The 18,679-nt window shown below is 43.9% G+C and overlaps 1 protein-coding gene across 2 annotated transcripts; it reads left to right on the top strand.

Moving 5' to 3' along the window:
* Positions 1-2,768: 2,768 nt before the first annotated feature.
* Positions 2,769-16,915, top strand: WDR5 (WD repeat domain 5). Of its 2 annotated transcripts, none has more exons than XM_074923503.1 (14): positions 2,769-2,930; positions 4,506-4,695; positions 5,563-5,671; positions 7,032-7,105; positions 8,030-8,119; positions 8,776-8,865; positions 10,078-10,158; positions 11,202-11,257; positions 11,379-11,425; positions 12,217-12,292; positions 13,679-13,712; positions 14,486-14,560; positions 15,172-15,259; positions 16,238-16,915. In XM_074923503.1, exons 2-14 carry the CDS (start codon positions 4,615-4,617, stop codon positions 16,336-16,338), a joined length of 1,002 nt encoding a protein of 333 aa, XP_074779604.1. In that variant the 5' UTR covers positions 2,769-2,930; positions 4,506-4,614; the 3' UTR covers positions 16,339-16,915. The 2 variants fall into 2 exon arrangements, with proteins under 2 accessions (XP_074779604.1, XP_074779603.1); XM_074923502.1 differs by having other exon boundaries at positions 2,770-2,930; positions 10,078-10,161.
* Positions 16,916-18,679: the final 1,764 nt, after the last annotated feature.

Raw genomic sequence — 18,679 nt, 5'->3', positions numbered from 1 at the left:
TGGAGGTCTACACATACAGTCTTCAATGATCTTACTTTGAAAGAAGTCCTTCAACTTCCATAGGCCCCTCGTGCCCAGGCTAAGTGAGCGTACACATCCCTCCCAGGGCAGGATGAATCAAATCCTACCTGCTCTCCACTGGGGTAGGATTTCCTAGTTTTAAAAGAAAAAATGTTGGCACTGATGCAAGCAAGGTTCATACTGTAGTGGGGGAGGTAGAAATATCAGCCTGGAAAAGGTTTGTTTTTAAATCCCAGAAGAAACATATGAACATGATGTATCTGGGATTTAGAAAAAAAATAGAGCAGTGTATTAGGAAGCACACAGAAACAGCTATATGTTAGAGATCAGCTGCTCTTTAAAAGCCTAAGAGATGCAGCAGGTCTCTCATGAGTTCTTCCTCCCTCTGTTTCTCGAGCAGTGTGTAACACACAGCAAGTCTCTTCCGCGCTTCCTCTGCCTGCTGAGAGGCCCAAGCAAATAAAAGTCCTGAGATTGCTAATTGTGCCAAAACATAAACATGGGCTTACACAGCTTGTAAGCTTAGTGCCTTATTACTCACCAATGCAAACGTAAGCACGAGCTTGTTTGCAGCAGTCAGGTCTAAAGAGCAGATCCAGCATGTACTGAAGTTAGTGGGAGCTTTTCCGCAAACATTAATGCCCTTTGGATCAAATCTGCAGGACTGGATTAATTCTGGTCTCGGTAGAACCTGTGACAAAATAGTATAGTCATAGCAGGACCCATGGCCTCAGCTCTGTTCCTGGCACCCTTAACACCATCAGCAGGGATCCCAGCAGCACTGAAAGCACTCACTTCCATATCATCTGAGCCACTTAATGGACTTTTCTTTCCCTTTCATCATTATGGGAAGCTGCTATCCCCCCCCAAAACCTCAGACAGGTGTATTTTTCAGTGTACTTGGCAGGTCACCAAGTTCAGGCTGTTTTGAACTAAATGGAATGAAAGATTCTGTGAGGGAGAAGCCTGCCAAACCCCACACTTTTCCAGAGAGGGAATTTGGACAGATATCACATCCTGCTGATCCCAGCTGTGGCAGCACAGCCGGGGGAGCAAGAAAGACCCTCACAGATGACTCATAACCAACAAGCTAAATTTTATCCAAAGACAGTGGGCTGTCTGTGCAAATCCCCAGGTACTCACATTATGCAGTCCCAAAGAAATGTCCTTGCTTGCTGAGCTGCCTTTTTCTGCAAGCGCCATGCTGTCAAAAGCCCAGTCTAGCATGTGACTGAGTACTTTACCAAATGGAGTTTATCACACTCTAAACTTGTTTAAAAAAAATCCAGGACATTTGGAGGCTAAGGGCTTGTTTAGGACTATGATTACTCTGTAGTCGAGGCTACAGTTTTCAGGTTCCAGAGGGGTACTAGTCAGTATAGATATGAATTTTTATGCATACATACATATGTATTTTATACATATATATAGAAAAATATCAGGCAAAACCTTCCAAAGCCAACACTGAGAGGCAAAATACAAACTTTTGCCTCTAACATGAAAGAAACCAACCCACCCTATCCCTATTACAGGAAAGGGATATAAATACATAGCATTATACTGCTGCTTTGATTTGTCCTCTCTCATTTTATTTCATATTTATTTTTTAGAAGAGTAAAAAGTTTAAGCCAAAACCATTTGGAAGAACTGGCAACAGGAACCTAACTGGATTAGTTTCCTAATACTGTTCTGGGGACTGTGTCTCGTAACTGTGTTTTACTTCCCTGAGTTTAGAGGGCAGGGTTAATTCTCCAGACTTCTGCTGTGGGTTTCCAGGCTGCAGAAGTGCCTTGGCTTCACTGTACCACAGGTTTTTTTCAGCTTTTTTTCCCTTTCTCAACTGCCACTAGAATTTTTAGAGCCCAAAGATCTTCCTGTGTTAAAGTGCCAGTAAACGACACGTGTCTCCTTTTCTTCCCTCTTAACTGAAAGCAGACTGTAATGTGTTCTGTGTGGCATTGGGTTGTGGTTCAGAAAAAGCACTGCTTTCCAGAAAAGTGCTTAAACACACGCTTAACTTTGACTGTTTGGCCTTAATGAATCAAAATTAAACACTTTTCTGAGTCAGGGCCCTTGTAAGCTGGTACACGTAGAACCGCCTCACATACACTCTCATGCAGGTAAGTATTATGTTGTTAAATGGCTCATACATCGCCTCATGCATTATATACGTTACTGCCTTATGAATTAGCTTGAGTCTTTTCATAACGGCTTTTATCCGTGAGACTGGTGTGTGCTTCCAAGGGGACTGGCCTGCACATTACGACCCAATGACATCAACGAGGCCGCTGCAGCCGGGTCCAACGCTTTTTGAACAACTGCAACACATGGGAGCGGAGCCATCCCCGTGTGCTAACTGGCTCTGTACTCGCCCACCATGGCCGAGTGTGATCCGTGCTACACGGGCATGTCCCTCAGGGCTGGATGGGGCCCTGGATGACCCGCTCCCCACAGAGCCACCCACAGCAAGGGCTGCAGCTCAGGGGCCTTACCCGTGGCGGAGATACAACACGACAGGGAGCTCCGAGCCTCCCCGCGCCGACCGCCGCCACTCAGCCCGGCAAAACGAAAGCGGGCGGGAGGGAGGGCGGGAGGCCGAAGCGAAGGCGGCGCCCGCCCCTTTGAGGCGCCACCCGCGCGCGCCAGCGCTGCTTTTTGGCTGCCGGGCCTTGCCGTAGCGCTCCCGGGAGAGAGCGGCATTGTGCAGCCTTTGGCCCGCACCGCGCAGGCGCCGTCCCGCATTCCCCCCGCCTGGCGGCCCCGGAGCTGCTGCTGCCGCCGCCGCCGCGTCCCCCCTCCCCCCCTCCCTTTTCCCCTCCCGTGGCCGCGCTCCTCCTTCGCCGAGGAGGAGGTGGAGGAGGAGGTGGCGGCACCGCCGCCGGTTCCCCCTTTCCCTCCCCCTTTCCCCGGTAAGTCACCGAGAGGCGCTGGGGCGGGCCGGTTCCCCTGCCGTCTCCCGTCTCCTCGCCGCCGGGCTCCCGCACTGCCGTTGCCCGCGCGCGGCGCCGCCGCCTCCCCTCAGGCAGCGCGCGGAGCCCGCTCCCCCCCCCGCCCCTTCCCGCACCCGCTTCTCCTCGCGGGGGCCGCGCGCGCCCAGCCCGGCCTCGCCTCGCGCCTCCCCCCCGCCCTCCGCCGCCTTCCCGCGCGGGGACCCCCCGGGCCTGCGCGCGTGCATGTGGGGCTGCACCCCCACCCCCCCCCCCCCCGAAACTTTGGGCTCCCCACGGGGAACTGCCCCCTCGCCCAAAGCGCGGCGAGGGCGAGCGGGGCCGTGGCGCCGGTGGCCGCGCTGTGGGTGTGCCGGTGCCGCCTGCCCGGCGGCGGAGGCCGTGGCGGTTTGCAGGGACCCGCCGCCAAACACCGCCCCCCCCCCGCCTCGGGGCGGTGGGAGCTGGCGGCTGGCGCCCGGGTTTGTGCGGGAGGATGCTGCGGTGCAGGCGGAGCCGAGCGCTGGCAGCAGGACGCCGAAGTTCCTAGATTAGTTCCAGATGAAAAGGGTCTGATTTGCGTTAGGAAACTTTAATTTCTTATTGTTGCCACCAGTGATTTATCCACGCTGTGGAGAGGGGCTTATTAAAGCAGACAGGCAACTGGTAGCGCTTTGCTCTGCGCCCTCCCTTCCCCTCCCGAGATGCTTCGAATGCCAGTAGGCGCTGGAAAAGCAAATGCTCTTGCTCCCGAAATCTGCTGCCACCCGCAAAAAGAATGGTAGCGGTGGTGGGGCGTTGCGAGCGTACTTTGAAGACAAATCCTTAACGGCGTGAGCTGGAGGTTATTCGGTTACTAAGCTGAAATACAGCTGAGCTGCGGTGGAGATTTGTACCCTCTGCAGAATCAGCCCTGGTTACTGAACGCTGGCACAGCACTTGGTCAGGTTTTGTTACAGAAAGCGAGTCTGGTGAGACTAACACAAGGGTGGCTTTCACAGGGTGAAATCTCGGGCGGAGGAGGGTATGATTTGGTGCTCAAACCATTTAGGAGGGAAATACGAGACTGATATACTTGCATTCCAAGATGAAAGGAATCTGGTAGGGTCTTAAGCTTTGGAAATGCCTGTTGTTTTTTGTTAACATCTTGTATTCCGTACCTTAATAAATCTGAAAAAAAAAAAAAGGCCTCGGACTGTTCCTTCCCCCTTTTGTACATACTGCTGTATTTACTGTGTACTGAGCACTTCTTAGAGGTGTTTTGGGGGATGTGATGTGAAAACCCTGCCACACCTAAAAGCTATTCTGCTTTATTGCCGTTTGGAATGGAGCAGAGTGGAGAAAAGTGATCCAAGAAGTGATAAAAGGCCAGGGCTTGGGTTCTTGGTCTTGCACATCTGTAGGTGTGAAGGCCTAAAATACTGCTGTGTTGCTAAACAGATACAGAACATGGGTTTCGTTACTGGATGCTGGCGACCTGCAGTTAGGCTAATCTCATTCTTCTAGCCGCTGAGAATCATTCTGACAGCTAATGAGAATATTTTGTTTTTCTTCTAGGTTTTCATTTCAGTGCGGTTCTCCTCTCTGTGGCGAGGGCTGCCTTTTGAAGCAGCACATTCATTCTCCCCTTCAAGCACCATAAGTCTCATTTGCCAGCTTCAGAACCATGGCAACAGAAGAAAAGAAGCCAGATGCAGAATCCACCAAAACACAATCTACTCCTTCCTCCTCAACCAATCAGAGCAAGGTGTGTGTGGGGCTCCCAACAATATCCGTGTAAATACACATGGCAACTACCTGCATATTCAACAGGCAAGCCAGAATTAGAGAACTGAATTCTCATAGATTAAGGTCTTCTCCAGATCTCTGCTTCTGGTGTTGTCTTGAGCTGTAAGCGTGCTGAGGATTTTATGGGAAAAGTGGATGGAGTACAGCCTCTTCTGTAGCACTAGGGTTTTTTGGTTTTGTGGAAGTTCTTGCTAACAAAATGCTTCTTGTCACGTTGAGCGTTAGAAGGGCAGGTTGGGTATATCCTTGGGACTGGAGAATTGGTGAATCTATGATCGTAAGTGCAAAGTGGGGAAGCAGTCATTCAGATTCTTTGAAGCCTGCAGATGTTCAAAGGAGATGTTATTTTCTGACCGTGAAGCCTTTGCAAAGGGTGAAAAGGGGAGGAAAAAAAAAAAATAAGGTATTTTAGGGGTATGGAGAAAGTAGCCTGTGATTAAATTTATGATAAGGATGAAAACTGCAAACACTTAAAAGCACTACACAGATCAATACCAAGGATTGAGCAATCCAGCACTTTATGGTTGGTCTGTTGGATTACTCTCACCTGTTTGTTATCGGCTTGCATGAAATTCATACCAAGGATGAGCTGGTGCTATGCATGCAACAGTAAAGCACTGCTGGCCCCAGACAGCAAGGCTGTTTGGTTTGGTTTGTTATTTTTTGAATTTGGAGAGGGCGGGAAAAAATGTAAATGCTGATTCTTTACTATGGTGAACATCCATGCAGTCCATGACTGTGTACTGACCCAGTCTGATACAGAGCTTGTCACAAAGATACCAAATTTGGAATCTATTCAACTCATTTGTATATATTTTTCTTGCAGCCTGCGCCAGTAAAACCAAACTATGCTCTAAAGTTCACGTTAGCGGGACATACAAAGGCAGTCTCGTCAGTAAAGTTTAGTCCTAACGGAGAGTGGCTAGCCAGCTCCTGTAAGTATTGCTTTATTTTTATCTCGTCTAAAACATGCAAACGTGGGCCTTGGAGAGCTGCCTGTCTTTAGTGTTGCCGTCATCAGAAAGAGGAGGGATGTAGTGTCATGGCTTTTCTTGAAAGGAACAATACCAAAGCCGTCAGTCTTTGAGATAATACGCTTTAAGCTTTTTAAGTTCCATAACTTTGAACACTGGATCTTCTGTGCGTTGCCAAGGCGGAGAGTCCTCACCTGTTCAGCTTTCTTTACTGAGCAAACGGGCGAAAGCAAACCTGGGATTCTTTTCCTGTGCAAAGGAAACCATTGTGCTTTTCTGTATCGCTAAAGACATAGCTTAAGCTTTTCAAATAAACTTTGCCTGCGGTATCTGCAGGCAAAAGCTTAGCTCTGGGAAATAAGGAAGGTAGCTTTGTGCTACTAGACTGGACTGTACTGTGTGTTATGGAGGACTGGCCATGTGTTTCTGTCAGTGTGCATGCCTTTGATTACCCCAGTGAAGCATGCAGAAGGTTATTATAAATAGTATTTTACTACTTGCTCTCTTAAGTGGTAGATCAAGTCGTCTTCTTGTCGGCTTCGGTATTTACTAAAATTTTTTTGGTAGTCAACATTCCTTGACAAATTTATTTTGAAAATGTGTTTATGTGATCCAGTGACGATATGTATATATATATATATATATATATATATATATATATATATAAAAAAAAGAGAGGGCAGTTGAAAAGAACATTACTGAATATGATGGTGAGGGCCACGCAAACGTCTTCCAAACGTGGGAATAATTTAGGTCTTTGCCTTAACCGCAGTTAGCCTTAACAAGGCCAGTGGAGTGTACCAAATAAAAAATAATTTTCATGTTCGAGTGTTCTCATGAAAGTCCCCATCCCCATCCCCCCCCCATCTCCTCTGCCAAATATCAACCACCTTCTCTGGTGTATTTTGCAAGTTAACATGGATAATATGTTTGGGTTTTTGCAGGCATTAATTCAGTCCAGCTGGTGGTGTAATTTTTGTTCTTTTTGGGCAAAAGCATTTCAGCACTCCTCATGGAATGGTACTACTTTTACCACTGGCAATCTAAAACAAAAGTAGAAACCCAAGTTGTCATCAGAGAAACTGAAGCGGCTGGAGACTCTGTGCATTCCAGGCAGTTTATGTAATCTAAGCTGCTGCAGCTTGGCGTGTATGAAGCTGTTCTTTACCAATTACGTATTACCTTATACACTTAGGTCTGCTTGGGGAGGGAGAACTACCCAATGCTTGCAGAGATGTAGTTAACACATTTCTTTCCACCTGGAAGGTTCAGCTGTATCTGTTAGTGCTGTTAATACCTTAACTGGCACATTCTTTTCCAGCTGCTGACAAACTCATTAAAATTTGGGGAGCATATGATGGCAAGTTTGAAAAAACAATATCTGGCCATAAACTGGTAAGTATGAGGAGATTACGAATTTACTTTTAAAGAATTTTGCTTTCTTTTCCTTATCCAGAAATTTCCATTCTTGTTTAGTTTGACTTGTGTAGAAGGTTTGTTATTCGGTCTTGTTTTGTACCTCTTTGTTTATACAGTCCCGTGCAACAGCCTGGGACTGGAATTGCTGAAGTAATACCAGATCAGGCTGGGAATATGGGTGAAGTGCAGGCTGATAATGAAGTACCTGCATGCACGCTGCCTTGCCATTTTCCTGAGTTCATCCATTTCAGGACCACCAACATCAGACATGGGGCAGTGCTTTCTTGGGTGAAAAATCCCTGTAAACTGTCTAATTACATCTTTCCTTTGTATATGAAGCAGAATGGCTTGCCTTTTAAGGAGATTGAATTTTTCTTGTGGGTTTGCCTACGTAAACACAACACTTACTCATTCTGAAAAGTTCTAAAGAAAACACAAACTCCCAAACCCTTCGGTTTTGTTTTCTAAAGTTTCTTACATGCTGAAGTTTCATAAGCAAAAATGAAGATTCACCAAAAGAAAAACCAGTAGAATCTTGTTCTTCTTCAGCCCTTAGGGACTAGACTGTAAAGAGCAAGCCATTTGTCCTCAAAAGAAGCCACTTATTCAGATTAGCTTATATAGCATGCTGTTTATGAATTCCAAGAAGGGGTGTTGGTAGCCACAGCGTAAGAGCTCTCTGAACAAGCCATTGATGTTTTTGGAGAGTATCTGGCTTAGCCTAAAATGAGTAAGTGTCAAAGGAGCTCTTAACCCAGTCAGATTAATGAATTCCCAACTCTCAATGCTGAATTTTCTTTCAAGCTTCAGCTGTGAATATAATATGCAGCTTGTGTTTTCCATTTTCCTGTGTCAGTGAACAAACAGAGCTGAGAAGAGAATTGTTTTCCTTTGTTTTAGGGTATCTCTGATGTTGCTTGGTCATCAGATTCCAACCTTCTTGTCTCTGCCTCCGATGACAAAACTCTCAAAATATGGGATGTAAGCTCGGTAAGGGCAGAAACTATTATTTACCTTCCTTCTCCCCCGCATTGGCATCTTAACTCGTGTTCTTCTGAGAGGCAGCCTTGATGTGCTGTGATGAGAGAAGGTAGAGTTTTAAGCACTGGCTTCTCTTTGGGTAATACTCTTTCCTGCTTATAACGAGCTGCTGGTTGAATGGGCTGTGAGGATGAGTGAATTAAACTGCTTTTGGAAAGAGGAGGATGCTTATGGGTACCGTGAGGAGTCTGGTTATCTTCTAAGAGCGCTTAAGCCTTACGGTGGCTGAAAGCAGCCTCTGAGATGAAACCTTTTTGTAACTTCTTATCATAGCTTCACTTGGTTATGCCTCTCTCACCCTTCCTTTTCTGCGATTACAATGAGAACTGGATAATTCAGTTGAATTTTGATTAGGTATGTTAAATTGCTTGCTTCTCCTGGGTTGCCCAAAGGGTTTGCAACGTGGCTGCAGTCATTAAAAATGTGGGTTTTTTTTTTTTCTTTCCTGTTGTTTTGCTATAGCTGGTCTTCTGCCCATCTAAAATCTGGGCTTAGAGACAGTTTCTTTGTGTGCTGCACAGTGATTAACCTTAATGCAGCTTATCTGAATGCGTTTATTGTGCTGAAGGATGCTGTATATTTAACTCTGCTGAATCTTATTTCAGGGTAAGTGCTTAAAGACATTGAAAGGGCACAGTAACTACGTTTTCTGCTGCAACTTCAACCCTCAGTCAAACCTCATCGTTTCTGGATCAGTAAGTGATCTTTTTTTTTTTGCCTTTTTTTTTTTTGCCTTTGTGCAAAGCAAGTACTGCACACTGCTATCACCCAGCACTAAGGGGACAGACAGGTTCTTTTAGGGATCCTTGGCAGAATGATGATGGCACTAAATTGTAGTTACAATTTAAAGCTTTTTTTCTTAACAGGATATTATGATTAGTATAGCACGGAATTTATGATTAGAATGGCACAGGATTTTTACGAGCCGAATCAATGTAGTACAATTTATAGGTAGTGTAATACAGAATTTATCATACAACTTGTAATTTCTAATCATCTAGATTCTAACTTAACTCAAAGTATGACTTCTAATCACTTGGACTCTGTAGATCTTAATACATGGTTTGCTGTAATAGTATAACAATCGTAATCTAGACTCAAAAATATAAAATGAAAGAATGAGTCACTCAATCCTTGGAGGAAGCAGACAATAATGGGGGTGTCTGTGCCTACTGAGGGGGTCATGGTCTCACTGTCCATCATCAGTTCTGGTCCAGGTTCCCCACTCAGGGCTTGTAACTGATTTTGTGGACGGGGCTCCGCGTGCTGTTACACTCCCCTGTTCTAGGATGGAGCGATCACCACTGCTGGGTTGGCTGGGTGCCTGGGACCCTCAAGGCTGTTGAGGAAGGGAGTAATCGACCTTGTGCCCAGGAATCTTGAGGCCAATTGGGAGGAGGAGAAGAAATCTGTTCAGTTTGATTGTTTCACAGGGCCTTCAGGGCCTCATAAAGAGGGAAAGGGAATGAATATGTGACTCGCTCAGTCATAGAGTTGGCTGCTTGCCTTATAAAATGGCGTTAGTTACGCTACCCACATTACCAAGGGTCAGGAGCAGGGGTTACCAGTCACAACACCTTACCATTTCCATTCTCTGTCTTCCTCTACAAACAACTTATAGTCAGGTGAACTGTGCAGTGCCACTGCTCTCTTTGCTTGGGGACACAGTCAAGCCCTTAACCCATCCTCAACATGCAGGTTTCCTGCGTGGAGAGGAAGAGTTCAGGGATCTACGTTCCCAGTCTGTTATTTTTGCCCTGTGTGGTGCTTGTGTCCTAGGCTTTCTGATGCAGCTGCAGTGCAGCTGGAGGAAGGCACGTGCATCTAGTCAAGCTATAACACCTCGAGTAGGCATGCCTCGAGTAGGTGCATCATTAAACCACCTTGTGCATTTCTTCAATCTTCAGTTTGACGAAAGCGTGAGGATATGGGATGTGAAAACAGGGAAGTGCCTCAAGACATTGCCTGCTCATTCTGACCCAGTTTCAGCTGTAAGTCCCTTCCAATAAATGAACACACTAACATGCTTATTTTCTTTAGCAGAGCTCCTCTCCTGCCTCTTTGCAGAGAAGTGGGTTTGTGCTCTAACTCTTACTATCAAGCCCTTACACACTGTAGTGGACGGGCTGTGGTGGATTTGCCAGTGAGAATGAAATGAACAGTGTTTTCTTTAAGATTAGTGTGGATTTTAGTCCTGGGTGTTAATGTGGGGAGCAGTGGGTAGTGGTGTGCCAGTCATGCCTGAGTCTAGCAGTCTGGTGCTGGGGCATAGATTTGTGTTCACTTGAGGCTCGGAGAACAACCTGTATATCTGTTGCTTTTGTGTTGTTCCAAGCTACTAAAGTCCAGGGCAGGGTGGTTCCATAGTATGCTCTGTTGCAAATCTCATTCATTTAATAGGTGAAAGGAGCTTGGAATACAGCACTATCCATTCAAATGAAGGGAAAACAGGAGGTGTTTTGAGCCTCAGATGTGCCACACCATGGCTGGTTGTAACATGATTGTTCTGCCTTGTGTAGAAGATGTTTCACACTTGCAAATGTATGTTAGCAGTAATTATTCTTTAAAATAACAGTATTTTAAGTTGTAGTTCAAGACAATAGATTGACCTTAAAACATGTATGTGGCTACATACAAGGTTAAATTCCATGCCTTTAAAATAATAATGTACTATCCCCAGGTTCAATACTACTATTATTTGAGCAGCTAATGCTGTCTGAACAGAGTATCTGTGTGTTCATCTGTTCTTAGCTTCTGAAGAAACATGTATTCGAGTCCCCGATGCTTGAAGAAACAGCTGTAGTTAACATCCACCCTTGTTATAACAAACCAGGGGGGAAAGAATCTTGGTTTTGCTGGTGTTACCTGTCTAAACTTAGGCCTGCTGTTTGTGTGTTGTGTGGACTTTCTGCTTCTATCCACATGAATTTCAGTGTCAGTGATGGAAGATAAGTACTTTCAGTAGAGCTTAAAAATGTGATCTTTATGAACATTAGTAACGTTATTTTTTTCCCCTTCTGTAATACTGCAGGTGCATTTTAATCGTGATGGGTCCCTGATAGTGTCAAGTAGCTATGATGGACTCTGGTAAGTTGTTATTTCTTGTCTGCAGCACTGTTCAAACCTTTGGCATTTAAAAAAAGCTTGTATTTCTAACGTTAAAATTGAAACAAAACAATAGTAATGATTCTCCTGTTTTTTTTAACAGTCGAATCTGGGATACAGCATCAGGCCAGTGCTTGAAAACACTGATTGGTAAGTAGGAATATTTCTTGCTTGTGCTCCATTTTTTGCTGTTGTGATGTAGATATTCTGCATCATTGCAGTGAACAGTGGCTTCCTTAAGCTCTGTTTTACCGTCTTCCTACCATTCTGTTAGCGTGCTGTCCTCCAGTCTACGGCAGCAAGAGGAACTGTCCTCTCAAAGGAATGGAAACTTGTTTTAAGCTTTGAATGTTGTACAGTATAGATTTACAAATGAGAGTTTTCCAAAGTTTTCTACTGTTCAGCTGTGTAGCTCTTGCTGTGCAGCGGTTCAGAACTGCAACCACAAAGTTGGTCTGCTGTTGGATGTTATGGAAACAGGTTGTCTGTGACTACGCAAGCTGCCATTTTAACACAAAATGCATGAAGGCTTCTTATGAACATATATAATAAAAGCAAACAACCTGTGTGTATTCCCTAGTCCTTCATATTCTTACAAAGCATTGGGATAGACAAGTTCTGTGGCACTGCTCACCAGTGGCATGCATTCTAATAGAATGGTTTTTAAAATATGGAGATACGGTCTTGCTCTGTTAAGTGCTAATGCAAGGAAGGAAAGTTTAGTTACGAAGGGTTATTTAAAACGTTTGTGAGTAAAATCCTTTTCTTGAATTAGTGTAAACATCACCTTTCCTACAACTTTCCTGAAGTACCAAGGGAGAACAAAATGGAAAGCTTGTTTCAGTGAAGCAATTAACAACAAATTACTGTCAAAAGAAATTTTCTGTCAGTGAGACAATACAACTGTGCACTGTTTAATACTGCTTTTATTTTCACTGTAGATGATGATAACCCTCCTGTGTCTTTTGTGAAATTCTCACCAAATGGCAAATACATACTAGCTGCAACTTTGGATAAGTAAGTATTTTAAAAAAGAAAAAAAAAAAACAAACCAGAAACAAACCCAAACCCCACAGGCTTTGAAGTGTTTGAGTATCAGAACTTTATTTTGCTGCTCTTTAGCTATATTTAGTTATGATACTACACAAGTTCATATATACTGTCAAGCTTGAAAAGCCTGCGAGGTGGTGTGCTTGCTAATGGCACAGGCGGGACTTGGCACTGCTTAGTGACTGCAGCACCCATTCATTCCTTCTTGTACCTTTCAAAACCTCAGCACTTCCTTGCATGAATCATATGATTCTTTTGTAACATCGAGAGTCAGAAAATCTGGCCTATAAAAGACTGCAATATATAAATAACTTTGTGTGTAAGGCATAAAAGCAGTGCATGTGGGCTGATTGTGTTGAGAGTGATTCACCTGGAGAATTTCCATGCAGCTATTAGGAAGGGATTAGCCGGTCTATTGTCTCCATTCAGACGGTAATGATGCTGTTGCTTTCCTGAGACCTTCCTTTCCTAGGCCGGGAGGTTGATGCCCTCCCTGTCTGAGCATCTTTGTACAAAAGATACCACAGACTGGTGCCAGTATTTTTCAACTAGTAATAAAAAGCAGAGAAAACCCAGGTTAGGCAGCCCGGGGAAGAGTAAGGGGACTATCTTGCAAGCTGTGACAGTAGCCTGGGTATCAGTACAGATAGTCTGTGTCTGGATGTGCATGGGGTTGGCTTAGTCTGTCGGGGCTTAGTTGCAAGAGTCTAGTGCTTGCCTGAAACAAGTGACTTGCTTCACGTCGTTTGCTCAGCACTGGCTTAGGCTTGAACAGGTTGAGGATGCCTCAGCCCAGTGTTTACTCCCCTGAAACACCCTGGTGCAGGACTGCAAGTTGAAAAATTAGGGCAGCATGTGTGTGTTTTGGTCTGTATCTACTTTCAGCAGGATTTGATTTTAAACCAGCTGGGGGAAAGGGGGTAGTTTGTACGGCCATCCCTGATTCTAGTGGGTTTCTCACCCTGAGAAAGATGATGTCTAATGAAATCTGTAATGAGTCTTTTGGATGCATTGGGAGTTGGGGAATGTCTGTCAAACCACCTTATCCTCTCTCACTGTAACCTGTCTGTTATCCTGCCCATCGTTTCCCTAGTTGTCTGGTCATTATTTATAAAGAAACTTGCAGGTATGGAGAAATACTTAAATACACCCTTTTTTATGGTGGAGAATATGAATGGCATGGCAGTAAAATTGATACTTTGGGGTTTACTAATGCTGTGTTCCAAAGCCAGGCTAAAGTGATCCATGTAGACTTAAAGAACTCTGATATCGAGAAACTTTTTCTGCTGCTAGGAAATTGTCAGATGAAAAACCCCCAAGAACTAAAACCTTTGTTTTTCTCTTGTTTTCTAGCACTCTTAAACTTTGGGACTACAGCAAAGGAAAGGTAAATCAATCCTATCTCGCTGTGTAGACTTAACTAAGCTTATAGGAAAATCTGGATTTCATTTGTGCTTTTTAAACGTGCTTAACATATTTATAAATACTTTAGAAGAAAGTTTTTGTCCTCTCTGATAAAGGGCTACTAACTTTTAGCAGGACCTGTTGTGATAGGCCAAGGGGTAATGGTTTTAAACTAAAGGAGGGTAGATATAGTAGGTATTAGGATGAAATTTTTTACAGTGGGGGTGCTGAAACACTGGAACAAACTGCCCAGAGTGGTGGTAGATGCTCCATCCTTGGAAACATTCAAGGTCAGGTTAGAGGGTGCTCTGAGCAACCTGATGTCATTGAAGACGTCCCTGCTTATTGGCGGGGGGTGGACTGGATGTACTGTACAGCTCCCTTCCAACCCAGACTATTCTACAATTCTATGACTAAAGATGCCTTTGGGGATTTAAAAAAAAAAAAAAGATTTGGCTCCTGCATAGCCCTGAGACATTAAGTAAAGCTATATTTCTGCATTTTTTCTCTTTATGAACAATAAACGACTGTTGCGCTCTTTCTCTGTGGCAATGTGACAAATTTAGGGGTTTTTTCCCTCCTCCCTCCTCCAACGTTGTTTAGTGTTCTAAAGATGCCCTCTGCATCCTCTAGATAAGCTGGCAGGGTGGGAAACACAGGCAGATACTTTATTTAGTCTTTTCTGCCAAGAGCTTGTCCTTGACTGAGAAAACTGCCTCCCAGCTGTACTAATGTCTTGTGGCTCCTCACTTTCAGTGCCTGAAGACGTACACAGGACACAAAAATGAGAAGTACTGCATATTTGCAAATTTCTCCGTTACTGGTGGAAAGGTTAGTGTTTATTTAAGATGTTTTCTTACATATGTGTGGGTTTTATTGCTTTTCTCTGTAGAAGAAACAGTAGTTTGAGGATGGAAACCTCCTTTGGCGGGTGCTGGTTCACAAGTGCTGTAGTGCAGTGGGACAAGACGGTGTCCTAGGAATGTCCCTCTGAGCACCTCTGGAGGGTGTGTGCGTGTGTTTCTGGGACTGCTGTCCCGTCGCAGGCTCCTGCCTCTGTGGCAGTAGGAAAGGACTTTCCTACAGCAGGAGAGCAACTGCTTGCCTATCAGTTCACCGTAGCCACCCGGCAGTTGGCCATCAGATGGTAGGTTGGTGTGACAGAATGGATCAGCAGCCATTAAAGTCTCAACACAGAACCACCTGAGCACTTTTTGCTCTGTTAGTTTTCCTTCGCTGGCATACGCCGGGTGGAACAAAGCTTTGTGCTGCCTGTATGTACTGAATAGAGGCTGAGAGAGAATGAGCCGCATCAAGCAGCCGTGTAGTGTTGGAAGTTCCCTTTCATATGATGACAATGAAATGTTTGCTGAATAATAGCAGTTAGATATAGATGCAGAGAAAGATTGACTCTTTTTTTTCTTTTTTCTCTGCCCCTCCAGTGGATCGTGTCTGGTTCAGAAGACAACCTGGTTTATATTTGGAACCTTCAGACAAAAGAGATTGTACAGAAATTACAAGGACACACAGGTGTGGAAGAGGACTTTGTTTTTATTGATGCAGTATCCCCCATATCAGCTTGTAATGAGGGCTTTGCTTGAGCATTTTCTCTCTGATGTTTAGTTTTGACTGTCAGACCTATAAATTCTTGACTGGCTGAAGCTTCATTGAACCCTAGGAGTTCTCTCCTTTTTATGAAGGGTTTTTTATGGGCATTGCAAGTGTTTATTCTTTCACTGTGAGAACTTTGACATCAGCTTACAAAAGAGATTTTCTTGAGTTCAGAACTGGTCGAGGTATTTAAGTGACTCATAACATTAGTGACTTTGAGTTGCCTATTAACACCTTCCAAAGCTACAGCTTTTGAAGGGATAGGGACTGATGTAGTCCTACTGTTTGTAAAAGGCTGTATGGATGCCTGTTCTTAAAGGCAGAGTTGAGCATGTGTTGAGATGTCACCTGGTGGATACTTCAGTCTTGAGTCTCTTAAGACAGCAGGACTAGAGGGAACTCTGCTGTGAAATCTAAGCACGCTTATTCCTTTGCAGGACCATTGACTTGGACTGTAAGTGGCAGCAGGTTTTCATCTTCAGGCTAGGGCAAGGTTCTGAAGATGGAGTGCTATCTAAGCATTGAACAGGATGTTGGAAATATCTTACATGGAAAGAAAAAAACCCTGGGTTTTAATTATCTGTCTGACATAATATGCCATGGGTTTTGCCTGTGAAGTAAGCAAGAACTGGAATCTAGAGAGTTCTCACATTTTGAAACCTGTCAAGCTTTACATCTACTACCCTCAATTCTTTTTTGCTAGTATTTCCTCTCACAGAGAAGCAGTAGTTGGAAAATGTTTGAATAATGTGTTTGTAATTCTGCTACAAGGAAAGAGTACCTTGGCTATGCTGTTCTAAAATGCAGTAGCAATACTCATTCATTTTCAGAAATGCCTGCTATGAACCAGATTTTATTGCTGTAAATAATATTTGTATATCTTTTCTTTTTGCTTAGATGTTGTAATCTCAACAGCTTGTCACCCAACAGAAAACATCATTGCATCAGCGGCACTAGAAAACGACAAAACAATTAAACTGTGGAAGAGTGACTGTTAAACGTTCCAGTATCACTTTAGAGACTGTCAGGAAAAAATGTTTTTAAAAAAATTAAAAAACCACATGAGAATAATAAATCCAGTTTGGCAGGAAACCTGAAGAATATTTGATAAAGTGGTTTCTGTTAGTCTTGGCCCAAAGAAAACGTCTTAGCTCTTTGCTAGAACCGGGCAACGTGGTGGAAAAAAAAAAAAAAAAGATGCAGTGTCTCCTTTTCTTGCCTAATGTTTTGGCAGACAAATGGATCATTCTGACATCGCGTTAGAAGTGTCAGCCTTGTATTGGACACCCCAAAGATACTGTACTTTATGGTGGCATTACTTTTGGGCACTGTTGCTGCTTAAGGAAGAGCTGCCAGTCTACTTTGTAACAGTAAGTGAAGTCACAAGCCTAGAGATGTGTGGAATTTTTTTTAAATGTCGAATTTTTTATTTTTTTTTTTTTTTCCAGAATGTAGCTTCTAGTCTCTTGGGAAGTTTCTGTATTGTTTTAAATAGGAGTACTGCATCTTTAAGGGTGCTTCATTTTAAACACTCAGCTCAAACTTTGTGACCAAATAAAACCATGCAGTTCCAGATTTCCCTTTTCCTGCCCCTGACTTGACTCCTGTGGTGAAATCTCCTCTTACCTTCTGTATAGTTGCTTACCTCTTGTTACGTGTGTTTAATAGATGCTGTTCTAGAGCAAAGTTACAGTTCTTCTGTTAACCATTAAAATGAATCCTGCTTGTAGTTGTTCTCAGCATATTTTAATTTTTTTTTTCCTCTTCTGGTTATAAAGCAAGCTCACAGAACACTGTAAAGTTATTTCAATGTAAAGAGAAAAAAAAAACCCCAGACTTTTGTATCTTGAAAATCCATCGTATGAAACTGTATTGATAATGGCATGACTCTGTATCTATTTCAGCATTGGTATTTCTTTCCCTTTTTGTCATACCCATGTGGTATTTACACATCCAAAAAAAAAAAAATACCATATGCCATAATAAAAAGGTGGGATTTTATGTGTATGCTTGTGGTTAAGAGTGTACTAATGTGAAGTATCTGTGTCCAAAGACACCTCCCTTAAACACCTTTAGAAACCAGTGTTTCTGTAGCAGCTCCCTTGAGTGACGAGGGGAGGAGGAACAGGATGGTGCTCTGTATCTGTTGTGGAGAAAGAAAAGAGAGGCATAACTCAAGCCAAAATTTGTTTAAAGAAAGCAAGAGCACTGAACCTGTCCTCAGCAGAGACAGCGTTGGCACAAACCCTCCCTGAGACCTTCAGCTAAGGGCAGGACCACGAGTTTGCTTGTACGGGTTAAGAGTTGCATTCAGACACAAATTTATTGCACCCAAAGGGTTCTGCTGTGAGGTTTTGTTCCTGATGAAGCAAAAATCCTTTTTATTTTTTTTTGTATCAACCTTCTGTGCTTCATAATAACTAAAAAATAAATTACAGTACAAACCTCTCCCCTAGTGGCTGCTTGGAGACTGCCTTGCTTTATCCTTAGTGAAGCCAACAGCTGCAAGACATGAGGTATAACTTTTCTTTTAAAAATATAAAAATAGAGTTCACGTTGAGCTGGTGCTAAAATGGCTATTAATAATATCACTGTCTTTTGAGGTTTTTTCATTACCTCCAGGAAAGGACGCTATGTCTCTGGACTTAGTGAGCGTCACTGCTGAAATAATCAATTTCTTAACTTCATGTTTTTGGTTTTTTTTTTCCCCTCAGTCTTTCTCACAGGCCAATGAAACGTTTCAATTACAAGATGTGGCTGTGCTGCTTTACCAGTGTGGAGGAGCTGGTATATTACTCCAGAAAAGCATTTTTACATAGATTCAAAATGTTTTTTGGCGTAGTACTTCCCATGTAACCGTGTATGTGTGTGAGTGGCTTTGCTTGCCCAGCTGTGCTATGGCTTTTCCTGCCCTCTGAGCCCGAGAGCTGTGGAGAAGGGAGATGATTCCCTGCTCTCTGGAGGAAAGCTCTTGGACAGGTGTATTTTCTCCCAGACTGAAGAGCCCTGATGTGAAGGGCTGTCCTTTGTAAACACCTTAAGTCCCTCGTATCCAAACTGGGAATCAGCATGAGCTCTGCTTCGCTGTAATTATATCCAGCCTGGCGTGTCAGAGGTGGTTTGACAGCCAGGATTAGCTGATCTAGAGCGCAGTACTGAAAACAAGGCTTGTGTGACGGCCGGAGACGCAGCTTTGCTGGCGCTGGGTGCGGGCTGGAGCCTGCTGTAGAGGGGCAGTGAGCTATCCCCGGGGGCTGGGCTGAGGGAAAAGGAGAATTTGGGTGAAGGAAGAAACTGGGAGAGAGCTGGTTTTTAACCCGAGGGGAAAAAAAGAAAACC

The sequence above is a fragment of the Athene noctua genome, chromosome 20, assembly GCF_965140245.1.
Source record: "Athene noctua chromosome 20, bAthNoc1.hap1.1, whole genome shotgun sequence".
Classification (NCBI taxonomy): Eukaryota; Metazoa; Chordata; class Aves; order Strigiformes; family Strigidae; genus Athene; species Athene noctua.
This window is presented reverse-complemented; position numbering and strand designations above follow the sequence as displayed.